Raw genomic sequence first — 20,771 nt, 5'->3', positions numbered from 1 at the left:
TCCAAATATCATGGGCTTAAGTTATAATATGTCACTCCGTATAATGTGACCACTCCATATTTGTTATTATTGGTATTCAATTACATGTATTATTTGACTTTTTGGGAATCTGTATTATTTAATAAAAAAAAAATAAGATTTTTCAGTCTTAATTATAATTCCCCTGTGGAAGCTGGTTTATACCAGTGATATGGGGACTTTTTACTCCATATGGGCGTCTTATTGAAACCCTTATATATGGTATATTTGAAAACATACATATTTATTGTTGTAGACTCTAACTACTATATTTCTTGGACACTTTCTGCTATTTTCATGTTAATTTTGATTTTTTCTGTTGTTTGAGGCATACCTTTAAATATCTATATTCTGGATTTTTTTTGGTGTTGTTGACCATTAGGCTGCATTTAGCCCTTCCTTCTCTTCTGCCAGTCAGGATGTGCCTAAAGACAGTTGTGTTCAAAATAGTTATTGTTCCTTTCATGTGACATTTATACCTGTGGAAGCATGTTGACTTTCTTATAAGTCACAGTTATGGGGGTTTTCTTGCACACCTTGATGTGTATCTTAGGTATGTATGTTTAAAATGATGTCTGGTTTTATTTCTGTGTCATCATTAAAGATAATTGTGTTTCTCCTTCTCTAGCACTATTTGGGATGTGCCGTTATAATATGCTGCGTATCTTGTTCTCTTCTGATCACCATGTGATTGTTCACACTAGCTTTTTGTGCACTCTTATGTTTCATAAAGTATTGTGAAAACGTTTTTGGCAGGTGTGGAAAATAAACTGCAAAATATGAATGCTTTCAAAAATTGAAGTGTTAACAGTTTATTTTTTATCAATTAACAAAATGCAAAGGGAATTAAGAAAAGAGAAGTGTAAGTCATATGAATATCAATGTGACCACCCTTTGTCTTCGAAACATCATCAAAGCATTGATTCTTCTACACACATTTGCACATAGTTTGTACAAGAACTTTGCAGATTGTGCCATATCAGCACTTCCAGGATTCCTTGTTATTCTTCATGCTGGAGATAGTTTTTTAATAACATTGCCTGTATGTTTGGGGTCATTTTTCTGCTACACAATTAATTTAGAACCAATCAGACACGTCCCTGATTGTACTGCACAATGTTAAGTATCTGCCTGCATTTTTCAGCCTTGAGGAAACTAAGAAATAGGTAACGTCAAGGACTGTAGACACAGTGATCGGCAAAGGAAACAGAGCGTATGTAGCAGATGAAAGACGTCATGTGTACTTCACTTTGAAATCAGAAGATGACCAGAAGTGCCATCTGCTCAGATCTGGTAGCAACTAGTGGGATCCAGATACTCCCATCTACTGTTCAGAGAAGTCTGGCCAAAAGAGAATTTCATGGGAGAATTGTGGCCATAAACCATACCTGGAAACAAAGTCAAGTGACTCCACTATGCATTAAATCATAGGACCAGGAATGAAGGAAAATGACAGCGGGGTGCTCTGGACTGATGAACCAAAATGTGAAATATTTGACTATAACATAAGGCAGTATGTTTACAAAAGGCTGGAGAGCTGTACAATAATAAGTGTCTGCAGGCAACAGTGAAGCATGGTGGAGGATCCTGGCATGTGTGGGGCTGCGTTTCAGCAAACGGAGTTGGGAATTTGGGCAGGGTCATTGGTATATTCAATGCTGAGAAACACAGGAAGACACTTATACATTTCACAGTACAATCAGAAAGACATATTAGCTGTGTGTTTGGGGATGTATTATTAAAGAAAGCACACACTGAGCATAGCAATAGTATATACTGTATATCACTGTATTAAAAGGTAAATAGGCAGTAAAGTATACTTGCTAGTGGATATATAAATGGCAGACCGTTTAGATTAGGATAAGCGGATAAGGAGGAAGATGACAAACATAAAGTCCAACAAATGGAAAAAGAAAATCATTAGAAGTGTAAAAACAGACAAAATATGGTAAAAGTGGCACTAAAAACAAAAGAGTGCAGCACTCATATATACACAAAACCATAGGTTGAGCGGGCACCATCTAACACTAATACACAAGGGGGATCACCTGATGCGTGTAAATGTAAACCAACACTACACAAAGAAAAGAACCAGCATCATATAAATGGGATCACCACACCAATAATATAAAGAAGTAACAAATTTTATTTTATTTAGACAACACCACACAAAAAACTGTAGTAAAAACAATTAAAAACTCCCCTAAAAAACAGTGGGAGATAAGGGTCCATATAATACAGAAATTCAATACTTAAAGAACATTGCAGAGTCATATAAAAACTATAAATACCAAAATTAGGATGTGACCATACAAAAGATGATGTGGGTTAAACCCTATAAGCATGCTGTGTCTCCTATCAACTTTAACATATCTAATACCCCAATCCGTCGTTAAGATATGGAACCAGCTTGCCTACCTATAAAGCAATCTCCCATGCAAACTAATGTGGATTGCAAAGTATCCAAAGGGGCCTCATATAAAGCAGCTGCCAAATGAAAAGCACCCAAGGATCCAATATCTTACCCTTCCACCATCAAGCAGGTCACCAACTAAATGAGCAAAAAGGACTCTAGCAATGTGTGACCCACACGTATCGACGCTGGAGGCGTCTTCCTCAAGGTCCACAAGGTGGTAGTTTGCATGGGAGATTGCTTTCTAGGTAGACAAGCTGGTTACATATCTTAACGACGGATTGGGGTATTAGATATGTGAAAGTTGATACGAGACACAGCATGGTTATAGGGTTTAACCCACATCATCTTTTGTATGGTCACATCCTAATTTTGATATTTACAGTTGTTATATGACTCTGCAATGTTCTTTAAGTATTGAATTTCTGTATTATATGGACCCTTATCTCCCACTGTTTTTTTAGGGGAGTTTTTAATTGTTTTTACTACAGTTTTTTGTGTGGTGTTGTCTAAATAAAATAAAATTTGTTACTTCTTTATATTATTGGTGTGGTGATCCCATTTATATGATGCTGGTTCTTTTCTTTGTGTAGTGTTAGCACTCATATATACATCATGATAAAGCACGCAAAATATATGGAAATATGTGTGAACCAAATAAATTCTTGGTGCTCATATAAGTGTGTTCAAGAACTTATTTATTGAGTGAAGAAATTCCAGAAAAATGAGATGTTTCCGTCAATACCTGACCTTCATCAGTCATCTGGATAGAGATCTGTGTGGCAGATCTGGAATTTCTTCACTGAATAAATAAGTTCTTGAACACACTTATTTGAGTGCCAAGTATTTCTACATCACAGCTGACGGATTTGGTTATCCTACTTGTGCACCACCAGAATTCCAGAAGTGCCGTGTTTTCCTAATTACTTTGACCAAATAACGAGACCATAAGGGGGTGATGACTGCGTAAGGTGGGGTCACAATAACATTTCAAATGTATTATAGGGTTTGATGACGTATAGAAAAATTCACCAATAATAATGTATGGCATATATGACCTGAAAGGCAAAATCAATAGTGCATCACAGACCGATACATGGATTGTGCCTATGACATGAAAACGTATATCTTGGTATTAAATCTGCGGATGAAGCAAAGGGGCAGTATGGAATAAGTAGGAAAGCTATAGGCACACAAAGTAATCAGACGTCATATCATGCTTCTCTGGGTAATGAGATGGTGTATGTATAGAAAAACAATAGCTGAATAGGAGTGCCCACAGCTAAAGGATAAAGTGGGGTTAATGAACCCTGGCACCTTTGTAAAGACCGAAATACAGGTAATTGTGTAGAGGAGACAAAATACATGAGGAATCACTGTGAAAGAGGTGAAATTATACAATTTCATATGATGGTTTGAATATGCAAATAGAAAGGATTTCTAAGCAAAGAGATTACTTGGATGGTCAGAGTGGTGAGTGCGGAATGCGCCCCGACGCGCATTTCGGTTCAAGTCTTTCGTCAGGAAATGATATGACAACTGATTACTTTGTGTACCTATAGCTTCCCTAATTATTCCACATTGCATCTTTGCTTCATCTGCAGATTTAATACCAAGGTATACTTTTTCATGTCATAGACACAATCCATGTATCAGTCTATGTGATGCACTATTGATTTTCCCTTACAAGCCATATATGCCATATATTATTGATGCATTTTTCTATACGTCATCAAACCCTGTAATGTTTCCATCAAATACATTTGGAAGGTTATTGTGACCAAACCTTACACAGTCATCATCCCCTTATGGTCTCATTATTTGGGGTCAAGACATATTTCCATATATTTTGTGTGTATTATCAGATTGCATACATGAGTGATGCACTCTTTTGCTTTTAGTGCCACTTTTACCATATTGTCTCAAAGTCTGTTTTTACCCTTCTAGGGATTATTTCTTTTTCCATTTTTTGGATGTTGTACTGTTGCAGATTAAATTTGTAGCCAAAGTCATTAAGAACTATCCTCAGTATAAAGAAGGACGAGGAGTCCTGGAAGTGATGATAAAATCCTTACAGAGCCCAGAACTCATTATTGTAGAGTCTGTGTGGGATTACATGAATAGTGAAGTGAAGAAAACTGGAAAAGATAAAATGGGCAAATAGGGTCTTATCTGGGTTACAATAATGAAGAGAACTCGCACAGTGGTGCCCACCTGGTTGAGTTGTGTGTTCACAACCACCGATAACCCATGCGGAGATTCAGAACATAAAAACTGGAAACAAATGGGTTAATCTGCGCTGCCATGGAATAAGAATGAAGAGATGTAGAATCCAAGCGTAAGCGGTTTATTCGTCAACGCGTTAAAACGTTTTACAACTTCTTCATCAGGACAAACCATCATGGCCTGTCCTCATGAAGAAGTTGTAAAACTTTTTAACGCGTTGACGAATAAACCGCTTACATTTGGATTGTACATCTCTTCATTTCTTCCACGACAGTGCAGATTAACCCATTTGTTTCCAGTTTTTACCTTTGGGATAACACGAAGACACAGAAGGATTTGTGCCTACACCAACAGGGAATTTGTGGATAATCCGTCATGGTGCCTAAAACACTTATCCAGTAAATTATATCCGGTTATTTTATGGTGTCCGCCATAAAACATTTGATAGATGCTTAGTGTAGCAGAGCAGATTTTTCATAGAACCTTAAAGAGGTTATCCGGCAAAATGAAAATTTTAGAGGTAACTATTAGTGATGAGTGAGTGTACTCGTTGCTTGGGTTTTCCTGAGCACGCTCGGATGACCTCCGAGTATTTATGACTGCTCAGAGATTTAGTTTTCATCGCGGCAGCTGAATGACTTACAGCTACTAGCCTGCCTGATTACATGTGGGGATTCCCTAACAACCAGGCAACCCCCACATGTACTCAGTAGCTACTAGCTGTAAATCATTCAGCTGCCGCAATGAAAACTAAATCTCCGAGCACTAAAAAATATTCGGAGGTCACCAGAGCGTGCTCGGGAAATCTGGAGTAACGAGTATATTCACTCATCACTAGTAACAATGTTAAAAAATAACAAAGAAGCAATACTCACCTACCGGCACCAGTGGGAGACACCACCATCAAACAGCAGCAAAAGCGCTGCAGCTGGTGATTGGCTGCCATAATCAGGTGACTTCCGCAACAACAAAAAAACACTGCGAAAGTCGCCTGACCGCGGCAGCCAATCACAGATGCCAGTCTCTTTGAACAGTGATGACTTCCTGCCGGCCTTTGTTGCATTCAGGCAAGTGCCGATATATACGGTATAATTTTGTGTATTCTTTTTGAACATACCAAGCCACTGGAAAAATTGGAATTTTACCTGGACAACTGCTTTAAAGCTATTTATAACATATTATCACTATATAAAAGAACTGGAACAGCGGATTTTAAAGGTGCTGCGGATTCCAAGATCCGAAGACAAGATGGTAAATTGAAAGTGGTTTATTGTTAATGCATTTCATACTCAGGAGACGCACTTCCTCAGGACAAACACGCGTAAAGAGTCACAGTTACAATCATGCCATTAAATACATAAATTCAAATAAAGGCGCCAAACACAGAGGGTGGGGAAGAGGTCACATGTACTGTCAGTATCACATGTGTGAAAAAGTCCCACATATCATTATAGTATTGATTCCTGTGGGCATTGCAGCAGCTGACAGTTACACTATATAGTGTGCTAAGAAAACACAAATATATATTTTTTCCTATTCCTGTGTTGTAAATTTTATAAAAAAGAACAAATATAAAAAATAATTGCTAAAATGACATCACTGAAATAACTGTCTACATCACACAGTCTCCTGAGCATCGACAATACTAAAATACTGTAAAGATGTTAAACTGAGAAAAGTATCAGTTTCGCGAAGAAAAGTATTCATGATGCATTCCACACAACTGTAAGCACAAAGTGCCTGTCACAACCCAGGGACGGCTATGAGATGAATTAGAAATACAGTCATGGCCAAAAGTGTTGGCCCCCTTGAAATTGTTTCAGAAAACTAAGTGTTTCTCCAAAATTCTGGCAATTACACATGTTTTGTTATGCACGTTTATTTCCTTTATGTGCACTGGAATACAACAAAAAAACAGAGAAATAAAAGGTAAATTGGACATCATTTCACACAAAACCCTCAAAATGGGCTGAAGAAAATTGTTGGCACCTTTCCAAAATTGTGAACAATTTTGTTTCAAGTATGTGATGCTTGTTCAAACTCACCTGTGGCAAGGAACAGGTGTGGGTAATATGAAAATCGCACCTGAAACCATATAAAACTGGAGAAGTTGACTCAATCTTTGCATTGTGTGTCACCCTAAGCATAAAGAACAGAAAGAGAAGAGAACTGTCCGAGGACTTCAGAAGCAAAATTGTTGAACAATGTCAACAATCTCAAGGTTACAAGTCCATCTCCAGAGATCTTGATGTTCCTTTGTCCACAGTGTGCAACAAAATCAAGAAGTTTACAATCCATGGCACTATAGCTAATCTTCCTGAATGTGGACGGCAGAGAAAAACTGATGAATGGTTGCAATGCAGGATACACCAGAAAGGAGTATAACCAGTCTCAATCAAGTTCCAAAGAAATTCAAGCTATCAGTGTAAGCGCTATCGTCGATATTTGAATGAAATGAAATGCTATGGTAGGAGACCCAGGATGACCCCACTGATGACAAAGAGACATAAAAAAGCTAGACTGCAGTTTGCCAAAATGTACATTACATACCAAACGTTTGAACACACCTTCTCATTTAAAGATTATTCTGTATTTTCATGACTATGAAAATTGTACATTCAAACTGAAGGCATCAAAACTATGAATTAACACATGTGGAATTATATACTTAACAAAAAAGTGTGAAACAACTGAAAATATGTCTTATATTCTAGGTTCTTCAAAGTAGCCACCTTTTGCTTTGATGACTACTTTGCACACTCTTGGCATTCTCTTGATGAGCTTCAAGAGGTAGTCACCGGGAATGGTCTTCCAACAACCTTGAAGCAGTTCCCAGAGATGCTTAGCACTTGTTGTCCCTTTTGCCTTTACTCTGCGATCCAGCTCACCCCAAACCATCTAGATTGGGTTCAGGTCTGGTGACTGCGGAGGCCAGGTCATCTGGCGTAGCACCCCATCACTCTCCTTCTTGGTCTTGGACCGTCTTCAGTGTTCCATGGTATATTTAATGTCTTGGAATTTTTTTGTACCCTTCTCCTGACAACTTTTAACAATGAGATCCCTTTGCTGTATTGTAAGCTGTTTTTGGACCATTGGTTTTCCTACAAAATTCAACTAAGAAACTGTCAGGAAAATTACCATCCTTTTGAGTACAGGATGTGCAAGTTAGCTCTCTTCAAGAAGAATGAACTCTATCTCATACCAACCAAACCAGAGACTTTCCTACAGACGGCAGTCTTGGTTGACCCTCCTCATTGCAGCACATGGTACTGGTTTGCTGGTTATAGTTGGCATAGGCACAGCTCATGGAATGTACTGAATCTCACTGGGACATTGCCTGTAAGTAAGTCTCCATGAAATGCAACGCTACGTCTTTTCAATGACAGCCAACGTCCACTCAGTGTAGGGTCACAACAAGTTTTGATTCATCTAGTTTTTCAAATACATTATATTTTCATTGTAGAATATTTATAGACAATGATTATTTAATTTCTTCTGTTTGCACATTGTTTTGCGAAATGTTACAAAATGCAGAATATTATTTTTTATTTAAAATAATTGATTTAAAAATGAGAATGGATCTTATTAGGGAATTCACCTATTTCTATACTTTTTGTTAATTCATTTTTTATTCATTTACAAGTAAAATATCATTCAGCAGGAGACACGTTTTGTACTCTTTGGCAAACCTGCAGAAAAGCTTTGTTGGGGAAAACCGTTTCCTAGACACGTTTCAAATAATCTGCTGAAAAATGTATCCTTCTAAAGGGACCAGTAGTCCTGCTGGGTTGTTTTCTTAGTAATCAGATTCCTAATGGCTCGGTTCAGCCCTTTCGTTTCATGGATGTTCCAAGATAATTAGAAGAACATTATCACCCACTACACGGAATGCTTATGATGTATGCGGTGTTAAATGTCACACTTTTCAAGGGTGACTCACTGTAAAAAAGGTGATTCCCAAACAGCCCTGCAATTTACGTAATGTAAAATGTTATCACTTTTAGAATATAAAATGCGTGAAGGTGAAAGAGTCAAACGTAAGTACAAATGTATGACGAGGGGTTTGATATCCATGTAATGATTTTCTACTGGTTTGTTAAGCATTGTCACTTCTTATTGTGTTGCGCTTTTATTCTTTTCCTAATCTCTTTCACTCATATTGTGTATGCTCCACGCAATCTGTTACAAATTGATGAAGAGTTAAGGTACCTTCACACGAAACGACTTTGTAACGATATCGCTAGCGATCCGTGACGTTGCAGCGTCCTGGCTAGCGATATCGTTTAGTTTGACACGCAGCAGCGATCAGGATCCTGCTGTGATGTCGCTGGTCGCTGAATAAAGTTCAGAACTTTATTTGGTCGTCCGATCGCCGTGTATCGTTGTGTTTGACAGCAAAAGCAACGATACCAGCGATGTTTTACACTGGTAACCAGGGTAAACATCGGGTTACTAAGCGCAGGGCCGCGCTTAGTGACCCGATGTTTACCCTGGTTACCAGCGTAAAATGTAAAAAAAACAAACAGTACATACTTACATTCGCATCCCCCGCCGTCTGCTTCCCACACTGACTGAGCGCCGCAAAGTGAAAGTGAAAGCACAGCACAGCGGTGACGTCACCGCTGTGCCCTGCTACTGCCGGCGCTCACACAGTGAAGCGGACGCCGGGGGACGCATGTAAGTATGTACTGTTTGGTTTTTTTACTTTTACGATGGTAACCAGGGTAAACATCGGGTTACTAAGCGCGGCCCTGCGCTTAGCAACCCGATGTTTACCCTGGTTACCCGGGGACCTCGGCATCGTTGGTCGCTGGAGAGCGGTCTGTGTGACAGCTCTCCAGCGATCAAACAGCGACGCTGCAGCGATCGGCATCGTTGTCGCTATCGCTGCAGCGTCGCTTCGTGTGAAGGTACCTTTACCGTACTTCATCATGTAACTCTAGCCCCTTTAGATAAATGATCTAGAACCAAATTTTATAAAAATGCTGGAAAGGGGTAGAATTTCAAGTCATTAACCATCTCAATGTGAAACTAACATTGTTTTGTTCTTCATTTTAGTGCCATTTGAATGGCAGCTGGAACAGGTGACACGAAAACAGTTGTGAAACATCTAAAGCTGCAAAATATATTACTCACTGTCAGGACGTCGGAAACGGGACATTTCTGATGAGTTTGTCAGTGTTCGGCCATCTTAGATTACAAATTCTACAAAATGTCTGCAACGCGAATTCATCGACTCTATTCTCTACACGTAGGTGAAAAATGGTTTGCAGTTTAGCTTCATCATTTCGGAGCTCAATGTTTGCAGTTTAGCTTCATCATTTCGGAGCTCAATGTTAAACGACTACAGGGCAAGTAGTGGAAAAGCACAAATCATTGGGGGGGGGGGACATAAAGGTGACGCACTACTTCAGAATTTATACTAAAATTAACAGAAGAACAGTGAACATTAGTTTCAAAGCAACTACGAAGCCAGAAATCCAGAAGTCACTAATTAAAGTCAAAACATTCGGGGGAAAGTAAGAAATATATATATATAGGAGATTCGGCCTAACAAAATCTTAATATTACAGAATTAATGTTGCACATAACAAGACGGAAAGTAATTCTTAAAATGATGTTCCCCGGTGTATCCTCTGCAAAAATGACAGGCATGATCCTATATTGCTCTCTGTCCCTTTAAAAAAGAACTTAAAGGGGGTTCGACCACATATATAAAAAGAAAATTAAGACTTAGTATGAGTTAATATACTAAAAGAAGTAAAAAAATGAATCCCCTCACAGATCCCCATCCGCTCCAGTTCACATGCTGCAAGGTCTCAACTTACTGCTGCAGCACTGACATTTTGACATAAGGATGTTTGACCAGCTGCAGCTAGTCACAGGCTAAGGAAGACCGCTGCTGATGAAGTGAGCAGTCATTTCCTCTGTGTCGAGAGGGACCAAAAGTAGGTACGGGGGATTGGTGACATAACAGTTCTTTTCATGACATTCAAAACGTTTATAAAAAGAATCTTCTGGAGTGAACATCCACTTTAAAGGAGTCGTCCACTTTTGGAGACAATTTGTTTTTTACTTAAATGCATGTATTTGGAGTTATAAATCATTTTTGCATTTGGGGTCCAGTAAAAAGTTTGCTCCCGTTGGCCTGTTGTAGAATTTTGTATTGTTCTGTGTAATGCAGTATGGTGGCTCAGTGGTTAGCACTGCAGTCTTGCAGCACTGGGGTCCTGAGTTCAAATCCCACCAAGGACAACATGTACAAGGAGTTTGTATGTTCTCCCCAAGTTTGCATAGGTCTCCTCTGGGTTCTCCGACATTCCAAAGACATAATGATAGGGAATATAGATTGTGAGCCCAATGGGGACAGTGATGGTGAATTAGTGTCACAATTTGAGTGAGTAAAATAGAAAATAAAATAATTGCTGGCTGCAGAATGAATTATCTGAGAATCTAACCGTGAGTTCGTTCTGACCGTGAGAATTGGGAGAGTTTGTAGATCTGTCTTTTCCTCTTGGCTGATTTATGACCACGGATCACATCAAAGTTCAATATGCAGAGAAACAAACAACCAATAAAAGTCAAACAGCGCAAACTTTGTAATGAAATCCAGTCGCAAAAATTACCAATCCCCAAAATAAATGCATTTAGTAAAAAACTAAAACGTGTCCCCCAAAGGTGGACAATCTACGAGCAGCCAATCAGCAGCTACTTAACAGCAGTTATACCTTCCGCCACCAATTTGTGCAGGCAGAGATGGATCCAAGAGACGAACAATCAGAAAGAGAGCATCAAAGATCTGTTGCATGTTCACATTATGCCCAAAACACAAGAGTATATCCCTGAATGGAGTTCTTGGCATGGAGCTGAGGAGTCAGGAGAATAATTAAAGAGACCTGAGAGCTGTATGTGACTCTCTAGGCTCAGATAGGTCATGGTGATTCCGGAGCATTTCGTGAAATCACTCATTAGCAGCTGGACTGATCCACAAGTATTGAAGGTTACTAATGAATTTCAGACGACAACCTTTGTTTCTACTATTTTAAAGCGGTTTAGCTGCTATTACCCAGAATTGTAACATGATGGAATTCCTTCTTCTGTTCTGCAATATTTCTGATAAGATGGAGCTGTACTTTATGGCTGTATACATTTAAAGTAATTTATGCATTCTCTCCCAGGGAGCACAGTACATTAACTATGTACTGGACAACCTACAATATACAAGTGTTTCCGAGTTATACCCAGCCCGGAGAACTGTAGGCTTCAGGAACTACATTAAGACAAATTTTAGAACAAATCGTTTTAGAAGGAATGATGTTAAGCAAATGCCAGAAAATGTTATAATTTTACAATATATTAGAAGGGATCATAACACCAAGCACTGAGTGAATATAGAGTTACCGTAGTGTGAGAAAGACTGGTGGGTTACGTTATGGTCACAAACAGCTGGATCAATCCTACTGAGAAATTGCAAAATTCTGATCAATAAAAAGTGAAGACTACAATCTAATCAGACTAAAATGAATGAAATAAAAACATATTCGATAGTGAAGGGCGAGACGATGAAGAAGGAAGACCAAGCCATGAAGATTTCTCCAACAGGTTAGAAAACTCCTGAAAGCCGTGTCCTACAGAACTTCTTACTATAACTCACATAGGTCCTAATCTTGCCTCGTCCTTATGTCCCATGACCCGTTGCTGTATCTTCTCATATCTTCAAAGTACTAAGATGGGGTAGACGCTTACTGCGCCACGTTGTTCTGCATTGTAGTGTATGAGTTAGGGCCAAATGTTGGAAAAGTATAAAAGAACGATCAAAGGAACGTCTTTATGGAATTCCAAGATTGATGCTGTCCCGGAATTGAAAGTCACTTGTAATTCCATTATTAAGGATATCTATATGGTTTAGTGAGAACTAATGATTCACAAACAATCAAATATTCCAGGCAAGATTACAAAGGTGCGGAAATAATTTAGCACAAAGTATTGGCTACTCCTGCCATTCATTTCTGTCCCCTTGTTTCAGTACAGTAAGGAGCTACACATTATCTGCTCGACAAGCTCTCATGTATATATATATATATATATATATATATATATATATATATATATATATATATATATATATATATCCATTATCCCACGGGCCGGGTACGCATTTAAGGAACATGAGGAATATATTTAGATTAGTTACTAGCTGAAGAATGACTCAAGAAATTACCTCAGCACTTATCCATCATTGTCGCCAGATAAAATAACCAGAGAGAGAAAATACTATATAAAGTTACAGCGGAGCATGGCGCCATTAAATATGTTACATTTACTAAGTGAAAAGAGTGACTGTAAAATTCAGTATCTAACCTTTCAAATTCTGAAAGTAGCGCACCCTGGGGAAAATACAGATTCTTCCCAGTATTATTAATGGTATGTAGTAGAGTCCACAACATGACCAGATTACACATGAGCAGAGGAGGGTTTAGGGGAGACCCCAGAGCTTCCCAGCATCATTTACACATATATAAAATACAGGGAGAATTACAGCCTTCACTTACCCAAAATCAGACCAGGGTTTCCAAATATATTATTGAGACAACTCACTGACCTGATCATTCACACGGAAGACATTAGTTTGGTAAAGTACATGAAATTAGCACCATCTACTACTATATCTGCCCACATCTACCACATTCACACCCAGCTACTATATTTGCACCCATGTAGTATATTAGCACCCTGCTACTATATCTGCCCAAATCTACTGCATTAGCACCTATCTACTTTATCTGCACACATCTACTAGATTAGCACCCATCTGCTAAAGTTGTGCTCAAAAGTTTACATACCCCGGCCAAATTTTTGCATTCTTGGCCTTTTTTCAGAGAATATGAATGATAACACCAAAACTTTTTCTTCACTCATGGCTAGTGGTTGGGTGAAGCCATTTATTGTCAAACTACTGTTTCCTCTTTTCAAATCATAATGACAACCCAAAACATCAAAATGACCCTGATCAAAAGTTTACCCTGGTGACTTTGGCCTGATAACAAGCACAGAGGTTGACATAAAGGGGTTTGAATGGCTACTAAAGGTAACATCCTCACCTGTGACCTGTTTGCTTGTAATCAGTGTGTGCATAAAAGCTGAGTGAGTTTCTGGGATCCAGACAGACTCTTGCATCTTTCATCCAGCCACTGATGTTTCTCGATTGTGAGTCATGGGGAAAGCAAAAGAACTGTCAACAGATCTACGGGAAAAGGTAGTTGAACTGTATAAAACAGGAAAGGGATACAAAAAGATATCCAAGGAATTGATAATGCCAGTCAGCAGCGTTCAAACTGTGATTAACAAATGAAAGAAAACACGGTCAGGTAGACCAACAAAAAGGTCACCCACAGCTGCTAGGAAAATAGTTTGGGATGCAAAGGAAAACCCACAAACAAAATCAGCTGAAATACAGGACTCTCTGAAAACTAGAGGTGTGGCTGTTTCAAGATGCACAATAAGGAGGCACTTGAAGAAAAATGGGCTGCATGGTCGAGTCACCAGAAGAAAGCCATTACTGCGCAAATGCCACAAAGTATATCGCCTACAATACGCAAAACAGCAGAGAGACAAGCCTCAAAAAGTACCTGGAACAAGGTACTGTAGTTTGGAGTGATGAGACCAAAATTGAACTTTTAGGCCACAACCATAAACGTTAGATTTGAAGAGAGATCAACAAGGCCTATGATGAAAGAAACACCATTCCTACTGTAAAGCACGGAGGTAGATCACTGATATTTTAGGGATGTGTGAGCTACCAAGGCACAGGAAACTTGGTCAAAGTTGAAGGAAAGATGAATGCAGCACATTATCAGCAAATACTGGAGGCAAATTTGCACTCATCAGTCTGAAAGCTGCGCATGGGATGTACTTGCACGTTCCAACATGACAGTAATCCAAACCACAAGGCCAAGTTGACCTGTCACTGGCAACAACATAACAAAGTGAAGGTCCTGGAGTGGCCATCTCAGTCTCCTGACCTCAATATCATTGAGCCACTCTGGGGAGATCTCAAGCGTGCAGTTCATGCTAGACAGCCCTGGAATTTACAGGAACTGAAGGCTTTTAGCCAAGAAGAGTGGGCAGCTTTACCATTTGAGAGCATAACTCATCCACAACTACCACAAAAGACTTCAAGCTGTCATTGATGTTAGAGGGGGCAATACACGGTATTAAGAAATGGGGTATGTGAACTATTGATCGGGGTCATTTGGATGTTTTGGGTTGTCATTATGACGCTCTGTCGCCACAAGGTAAATAACACAGTCCTATGTATAGGGTGCGGCGATTCCGGATGTGTGCAATGAACACATCCGGAATCACCGTGCGTACAGAAGGGGGCGGCGTTTTGGGCGGAGCGGGTTTTCCGCTCCGTCCAAAGCGCCGATAATCCGGACCGTAGACACGCACCCTAACACATTGCAAACACGTTAGCAGACAAGATCAACACATACAGTACATTTAGTGAGAACAATTATAAAAAACAAATCCGTGTGAACCAAGATATGACAACGAGGGCATCAACAACAATACTCTTTGATAATGTTTTTTTAGCAGATCACATCACTTCCACATCTTAATAGATGTGATCCTTATACCAATTTACAAAAAGCACTTTTCAGTAAAAAAAAACATCATGGCCCCTTGAATTGTAGTCAAAGCAGTTAAATGTTAAGTCAGAAAGATAAATGTAAAAATCAGTTGTACGTGAATCACAAATAATAAATAAATGCTTAGTTATTGAAGGGACTTTCTAACTAGAACACTGAAGATGCGGCACTACAAAAAAATACAGCACTTAGTATGGCGGCTCGATTGCTACATGAGATGCAATGAATGTCTCAATGTTAGTGAAAATGAGAGATTCCGAATGTTCTTCTTTTCGAAAGATTAATGTCACCAATATTAGCGACCATTACATATGGATCCTTCGGTATCACACACATTTCATGCTTTTGTGTCATTAATTATACAAACGCCTTTACAGAAGTTGAAAGATAAAAGTAGAGAGAACGCACAACCAGAAAATGGATTCAACCAAGTGCAAATGGAATTTGGGTTCCATCACAAATGAATGAACCCCATAAACTAGTGAGAAGTAGGAAAGTGAGCGCATAAACGTTCTCTGCTGACGGCGACCACCTGCCCAACACTACGGAAAGCCTTGAGTGATCCGACGTAACATCGAAACTCTGATCTTGACTTTCTCATAACACTTATTACTTGATTACTATATTTTTCACATTCTAGGTCACAATATGGTATTGCTTGCTGTGAACGACGAGCCCTTTAAATGACTTTATATGACTTTCCTACATTACTTGCTTCGTTTCAAAGCTGGCGCCGTGTGTGAAAAATGTCTGTGCCTGAAAGTAATATGTATTATGCACGTCCTCAATATCAGAAAGCAAAGAAAATACAAACAACACAAGGACAAATTCCACTGGATCCACGTTCACATGGCCCTCATACTCTGCCAGTTAAAGGAGCAGACGACTGAGAGCAGACATAGGAAGCATTAATCGTGAGTCTGTGTGGGGCAGAGACACAGACATTACTCTCAGGTCACAACTCTACTGACGCTGGTAACCTTAACATGAACTTGGAAGAACCATTAAATCAATGAAAGTGCGGTCAGCTGGGCTCAGTCACGGGGTGAATTTACTAGAAGGAAATAAAGCCTACTACTAGAGCCCAGATCACGATCCGTTGGCTTCTTTTCCTCTACAGATCTGGATCCGATATCTAAGGAAATGGGTTTGTGCCGTGTAGTCACGCATGCCGCCTTTATGGCGGTACTATGTGTCTGCTCTACATATACAATCTTTCTACATCCCCTTCTTGTTTCCTCAGGTGGAGAAAGTGTTATTCTTCCCAGGTTACTGAACCACATAAACCGTCAATCTCATCACCATCTTATTACTGTTCTTTACCACGTCGGCAGATCTTTTCTATGTGTTTTATAGGTAATATAACAATTCCTAGAATAGCAACAAAAAAAACTAATAATCCACTCTTACAAAGTAATTTATGACTTTAATAAGTCACTTCATATACCAGTGGTCATCATCACATTGATTTAGCACGCAATGGTAGAATGTATAGACAATAATAAAACAAGAAACTGTAAATACATTATAGATGATATTTTCTACATCCTAAACTGATTACGCTAGAAAAGTTACTCTAAAACCTGAATACTTAACATCCTTCATTTTTCACTGACGTATAAATACTCTGTATCAGACATGGGATAAAGTGCGATGTTCTGACCTGGACTTACCCGGGTAAAAGATACAATAACCTTTAGCCACGCTGAATATTTGTGAGCAACTGTCCATAATGTAGGCGATCAATATCTACTCACAAATTCAACACATAGACGATAGATAGATAGATAGATAGATAGATAGATAGATAGATAGATAGATAGATAGATAGATAGATAATATAGGTAGATAATAGATAGATAGATAGATAGATAGATAGATAGATAGATAGATAGGTAATATAGGTAGATATTAGTTAAATACATAATAGATAGATAGATAGATAGATAATAGATTAAATAGATCGATAGATAATAGATAGATAATAAGATAGTTAATAAATAGCTAGATAGATAATAGATAGATATGATAGATAGAAAATAGATAATAAATGATAGATAATACATAAATGATAGATAATAAATGATAGATAGATAGATAGATAGATAGATAGATAGATAGATAGATAGATAGATAGATAGATAGATAGATAGATAATAAATGATAGATAGATAGATAGATAGATAGATAGATAGATAGATAGATAGATAATACTGTAGATAGATAGATAGATACGATAGATGATAGATAGATAGATAGATAGATAGATAGATAGATAGATAGATAGATAGATAGATAATAAATGATAGATAGATAGATAGATAGATAGATAGATAGATAGATAGATAGATAGATAGATAGACCGACCTGGAATATCCGGCCTCCTGTTCCCTAGCTGTGGGGTGAAACAATAAATCGTTTTGTCAGTGCACAGTTACACTTACTCTACCAGAAACACCTGAGTAAAGTCTTTACAAATATAATATTTTGCAGGAGGAGAAAAATAAATAAGGCAATTTATAAATAAATAACTAATGCAATAAACCCTTAGAGCGGTGAAATATTGAGGGGCGCATATACTGGGGAGGGCAGAGAACGCTGGAGCCTACTCATGGCGCTGGTGCCCAGTCTGCCCCTTGTTAGCCCCCCACCTCATCCTCTCTCGGACGGCAGGGTCGCCCCTCTTCTGTGAACCCCCTGTAGACGTGCTCCATATATACGTTATAGTAATCACTGCTTACAATGACTTCTTATATCAGTAGCCGCAGATTTGGGGAATACCTGTTAGTGTTTCCTGCCTCCGATGTGTTCAGATTTCATACAGTGATATTATTATACTACACAGCAGTGAGCGCACATAGAGCTGGAGATGCCGGAGTTAAATCATTTCTTCTTTGTAAGACTATAAAGATATCAGAAATCTGTTGCTGGCAATAACGCAATGGTGTGAATGGGTGCGTGCGGACGTTTCCCAGGAGGACTGACAGCCACCTGGTTTCACCCCCCATGGGCATTGTGCTCCGCCAGGCTTCACATTAGTCTTAACTTTATATTCAACAGGTGAGCGATTATATGACTGAGAAAGAAAGTACACCCCCATATGACCAGTCCTGTCGGACGCCATGCTCTAACACTATGGCGGCATGAGATGATGGGCGCCGGTGCCCTCTGTCACCTCTGTGGTGAAGCTGTGGCAGGTGCCATCCAGTGCTGCCGCTACCCGCACCACAGAGGTGGCAGCACCCAGCTGCAGACATTGTGTCAGGCATCATGAGGACAATGAGAGTAGCAGCTAGGTCTCATCACAGAACAGTGGATGTAGCACTATAAGTGTCAGCATGGCGTTCACTGTGGTAAAATGATCACCTTCCATCTATCTTCTATGAATGCATACAGGCCGCCGCACTCACCTCATCTCCCCGAATGCCCCGTGGTAGCCCTCCATCCAGGGGCTCATCTCACTCTTCATGGGGCTGCCATAGGGCACTCGGCTCAGCATGGCAGCGGCTGGGTACCACGAGTCCGGAGGGAAGTCACTGTCCGCCCCAGGGGGCACATGGCCTCTGGAGAAGCCGTACAGGCTGGCATCAGTGTAAGACCCAGCCGCCTGACCCTCCTCGAAGAGAGAGTGCCAGTTCCCAGCTGGAGCACAGTGGGCATAGCCGGAGATCTCCCCGTACCTGCCCGGAGCCCCCCAAGCACTGCCACCAAACTCCATGGGGCTCTCCACCTTGATCCTGCCATGTGGAGTGAGTGCCATCTGGAAGCTGTAGGCTGGGTAGGCAGGGTTGTCTTCCATGAAGGTGGAAGGCTTGTACAGAGTGAGGCTGGGTGCCAGCTCCATGGCACGGCTCCTGTAGCCCCCGGCCTCGGGCAGTGCCAGCTCGGTGCAGGGTGGCTCCTTGTCTTCGGTGCCCACTGAGCTGCCATCCTCTGGGGCTTTGCCAGCCGAGAAGTTGCTCCTCCTGAAGGCACCTTCCCGGTACTGGGGGGATGAGTTCTCAGACTTGTCCTCCTCACGCACCGGGCACTTGTGGGGGTCCGCGGCAGCGAACATGCAGTCTCCCCGCTGGGACTCCGCGCTCAGCTGCTCCAGCGCCTCCATGCTCAGCCCCAGGGACACGGACACCGCTCGGCAGAGCTCCTTGGCGCTGTCCGAGATGCCCTCGGGCGTCAGGCGGTACCTGCTGTCCTTGGCGAGCCCCGGGCTGCCCTCCTCGGGCGCCAGCATCCCTCCCTGCTCGCCCAGGATCTCCTTCAGCTCCGTGGAGCAGCTGCTCAGGGCCGGGAACGGGGAGCCCTCGCCGGCCGGCTCTGGCTGGGCACCTTCTCTCCACTCTCCGGGGGGCTCGGTCCAGGCGGAGTGTGTGTGGCGGGCACGGGCTGGCACCGGGGGGCACGGCTCAGGTGGAGCGGTGGTCTTCCTGTCACCCTGCAGCGCCTCCCGGACGCTCAAAAAGAGGTTTTCAAAGGCTCCCCGTATCATCTTGGCGGGCGGCTGCTTGTACACCCCCCCGAGTCCAATGTGCACCTCCATCTCCCTTCCCAGGTCAGGGCTAGTGCCAAGGTTAGTGCCCGCCCACCCCGCCGTGCAGTGCCCGGCTCTGCTGTGCAGCACAGTGTGCGAACTTCTCCGGCACCGAGCAGCGTTGGACAGAAGTTGTCCCGGCGGAGCACACGCCGCCCCAGCTACTCACCGGCTCCTCCCCGCCCGGATCTCCACCTGCGCCCCACAGTCTCCCCGCCGGCAGCACCGTGCGGGCAAAGTACCGGAGCCCAGCGGCTTCCGACTACAGAGGCCCCGGAACCCGGGCGGGTCCTACAGGGGACCGTCCCCTCGTGTCCCCGGACACCGGCCAAGAAACTCCTCAGGGCGGGGAGGGTAAACCGGAGACCCTCGCCGGGGACCCTGCATGAAGGGCTCGTAACCCGGAGCAGAGCCTGGTCAGGAGGTTCCGCGGCAGCTGTTCCCAGTCCTTAGAGGTGGCCCGTGAGATCGCTGTCAGGGATAGCAAGAAATGACTTCTGGCACTACTGTACATACTGTGTGCCCACAGAGGCCGGCAGTGCCCACCATGCGGGGCATTAGCCACAGATCACACTGGTGCCACAGAGGCCGGCAGTGCCCACCATGTGGGGCATTAGCATCAGATCAAACTGGTGCCACAGAGACCGGTAGTGCCCACCATGTGGGGTATTAGCCACAGATCACACTGGTGCCACAGAGGCCGGTAGTGCCCACCATGTGGGGCGTTAGCATCAGATCACACTGGTGCCACAGAGGCCGGCAGTGCCCACCATGTGGGGCAATAGCAGCAGGTCACACTGGTGCCACAGAGGCCGGCAGTGCCCACCATGTGGGGCAATAGCAGATCACACTGGTGCCACAGAGGCCGGCAGTGCCCACCTTGTGGGGCAATAGCAGCAGATCACACTGGTGCCACAGAGCCCGGCAGTGCCCA

The 20,771-nt window shown here is 41.6% G+C and overlaps 1 protein-coding gene across 2 annotated transcripts in view; it reads right to left on the bottom strand.

Moving 5' to 3' along the window:
• Positions 1 to 20,107, bottom strand: part of AR (androgen receptor) — a 416,052-nt gene extending 395,945 nt beyond the window's left edge. For both annotated transcript variants that reach the window (XM_077284919.1, XM_077284920.1), the window contains exon 1: positions 18,720 to 20,107. In XM_077284919.1, coding sequence (XP_077141034.1) covers positions 18,720 to 19,846 — 1,127 coding nt within the window. In that variant the 5' untranslated portion in view covers positions 19,847 to 20,107. The remainder of the gene's footprint in view (positions 1 to 18,719) is intronic.
• Positions 20,108 to 20,771: the final 664 nt, after the last annotated feature.

Source organism: Ranitomeya variabilis, chromosome 2 (assembly GCF_051348905.1).
Source record: "Ranitomeya variabilis isolate aRanVar5 chromosome 2, aRanVar5.hap1, whole genome shotgun sequence".
Lineage (NCBI taxonomy): Eukaryota > Metazoa > Chordata > Amphibia > Anura > Dendrobatidae > Ranitomeya > Ranitomeya variabilis.
Note: the sequence above shows the minus strand (reverse complement) of the source record. Positions and strands in the feature narration are given on the sequence as shown.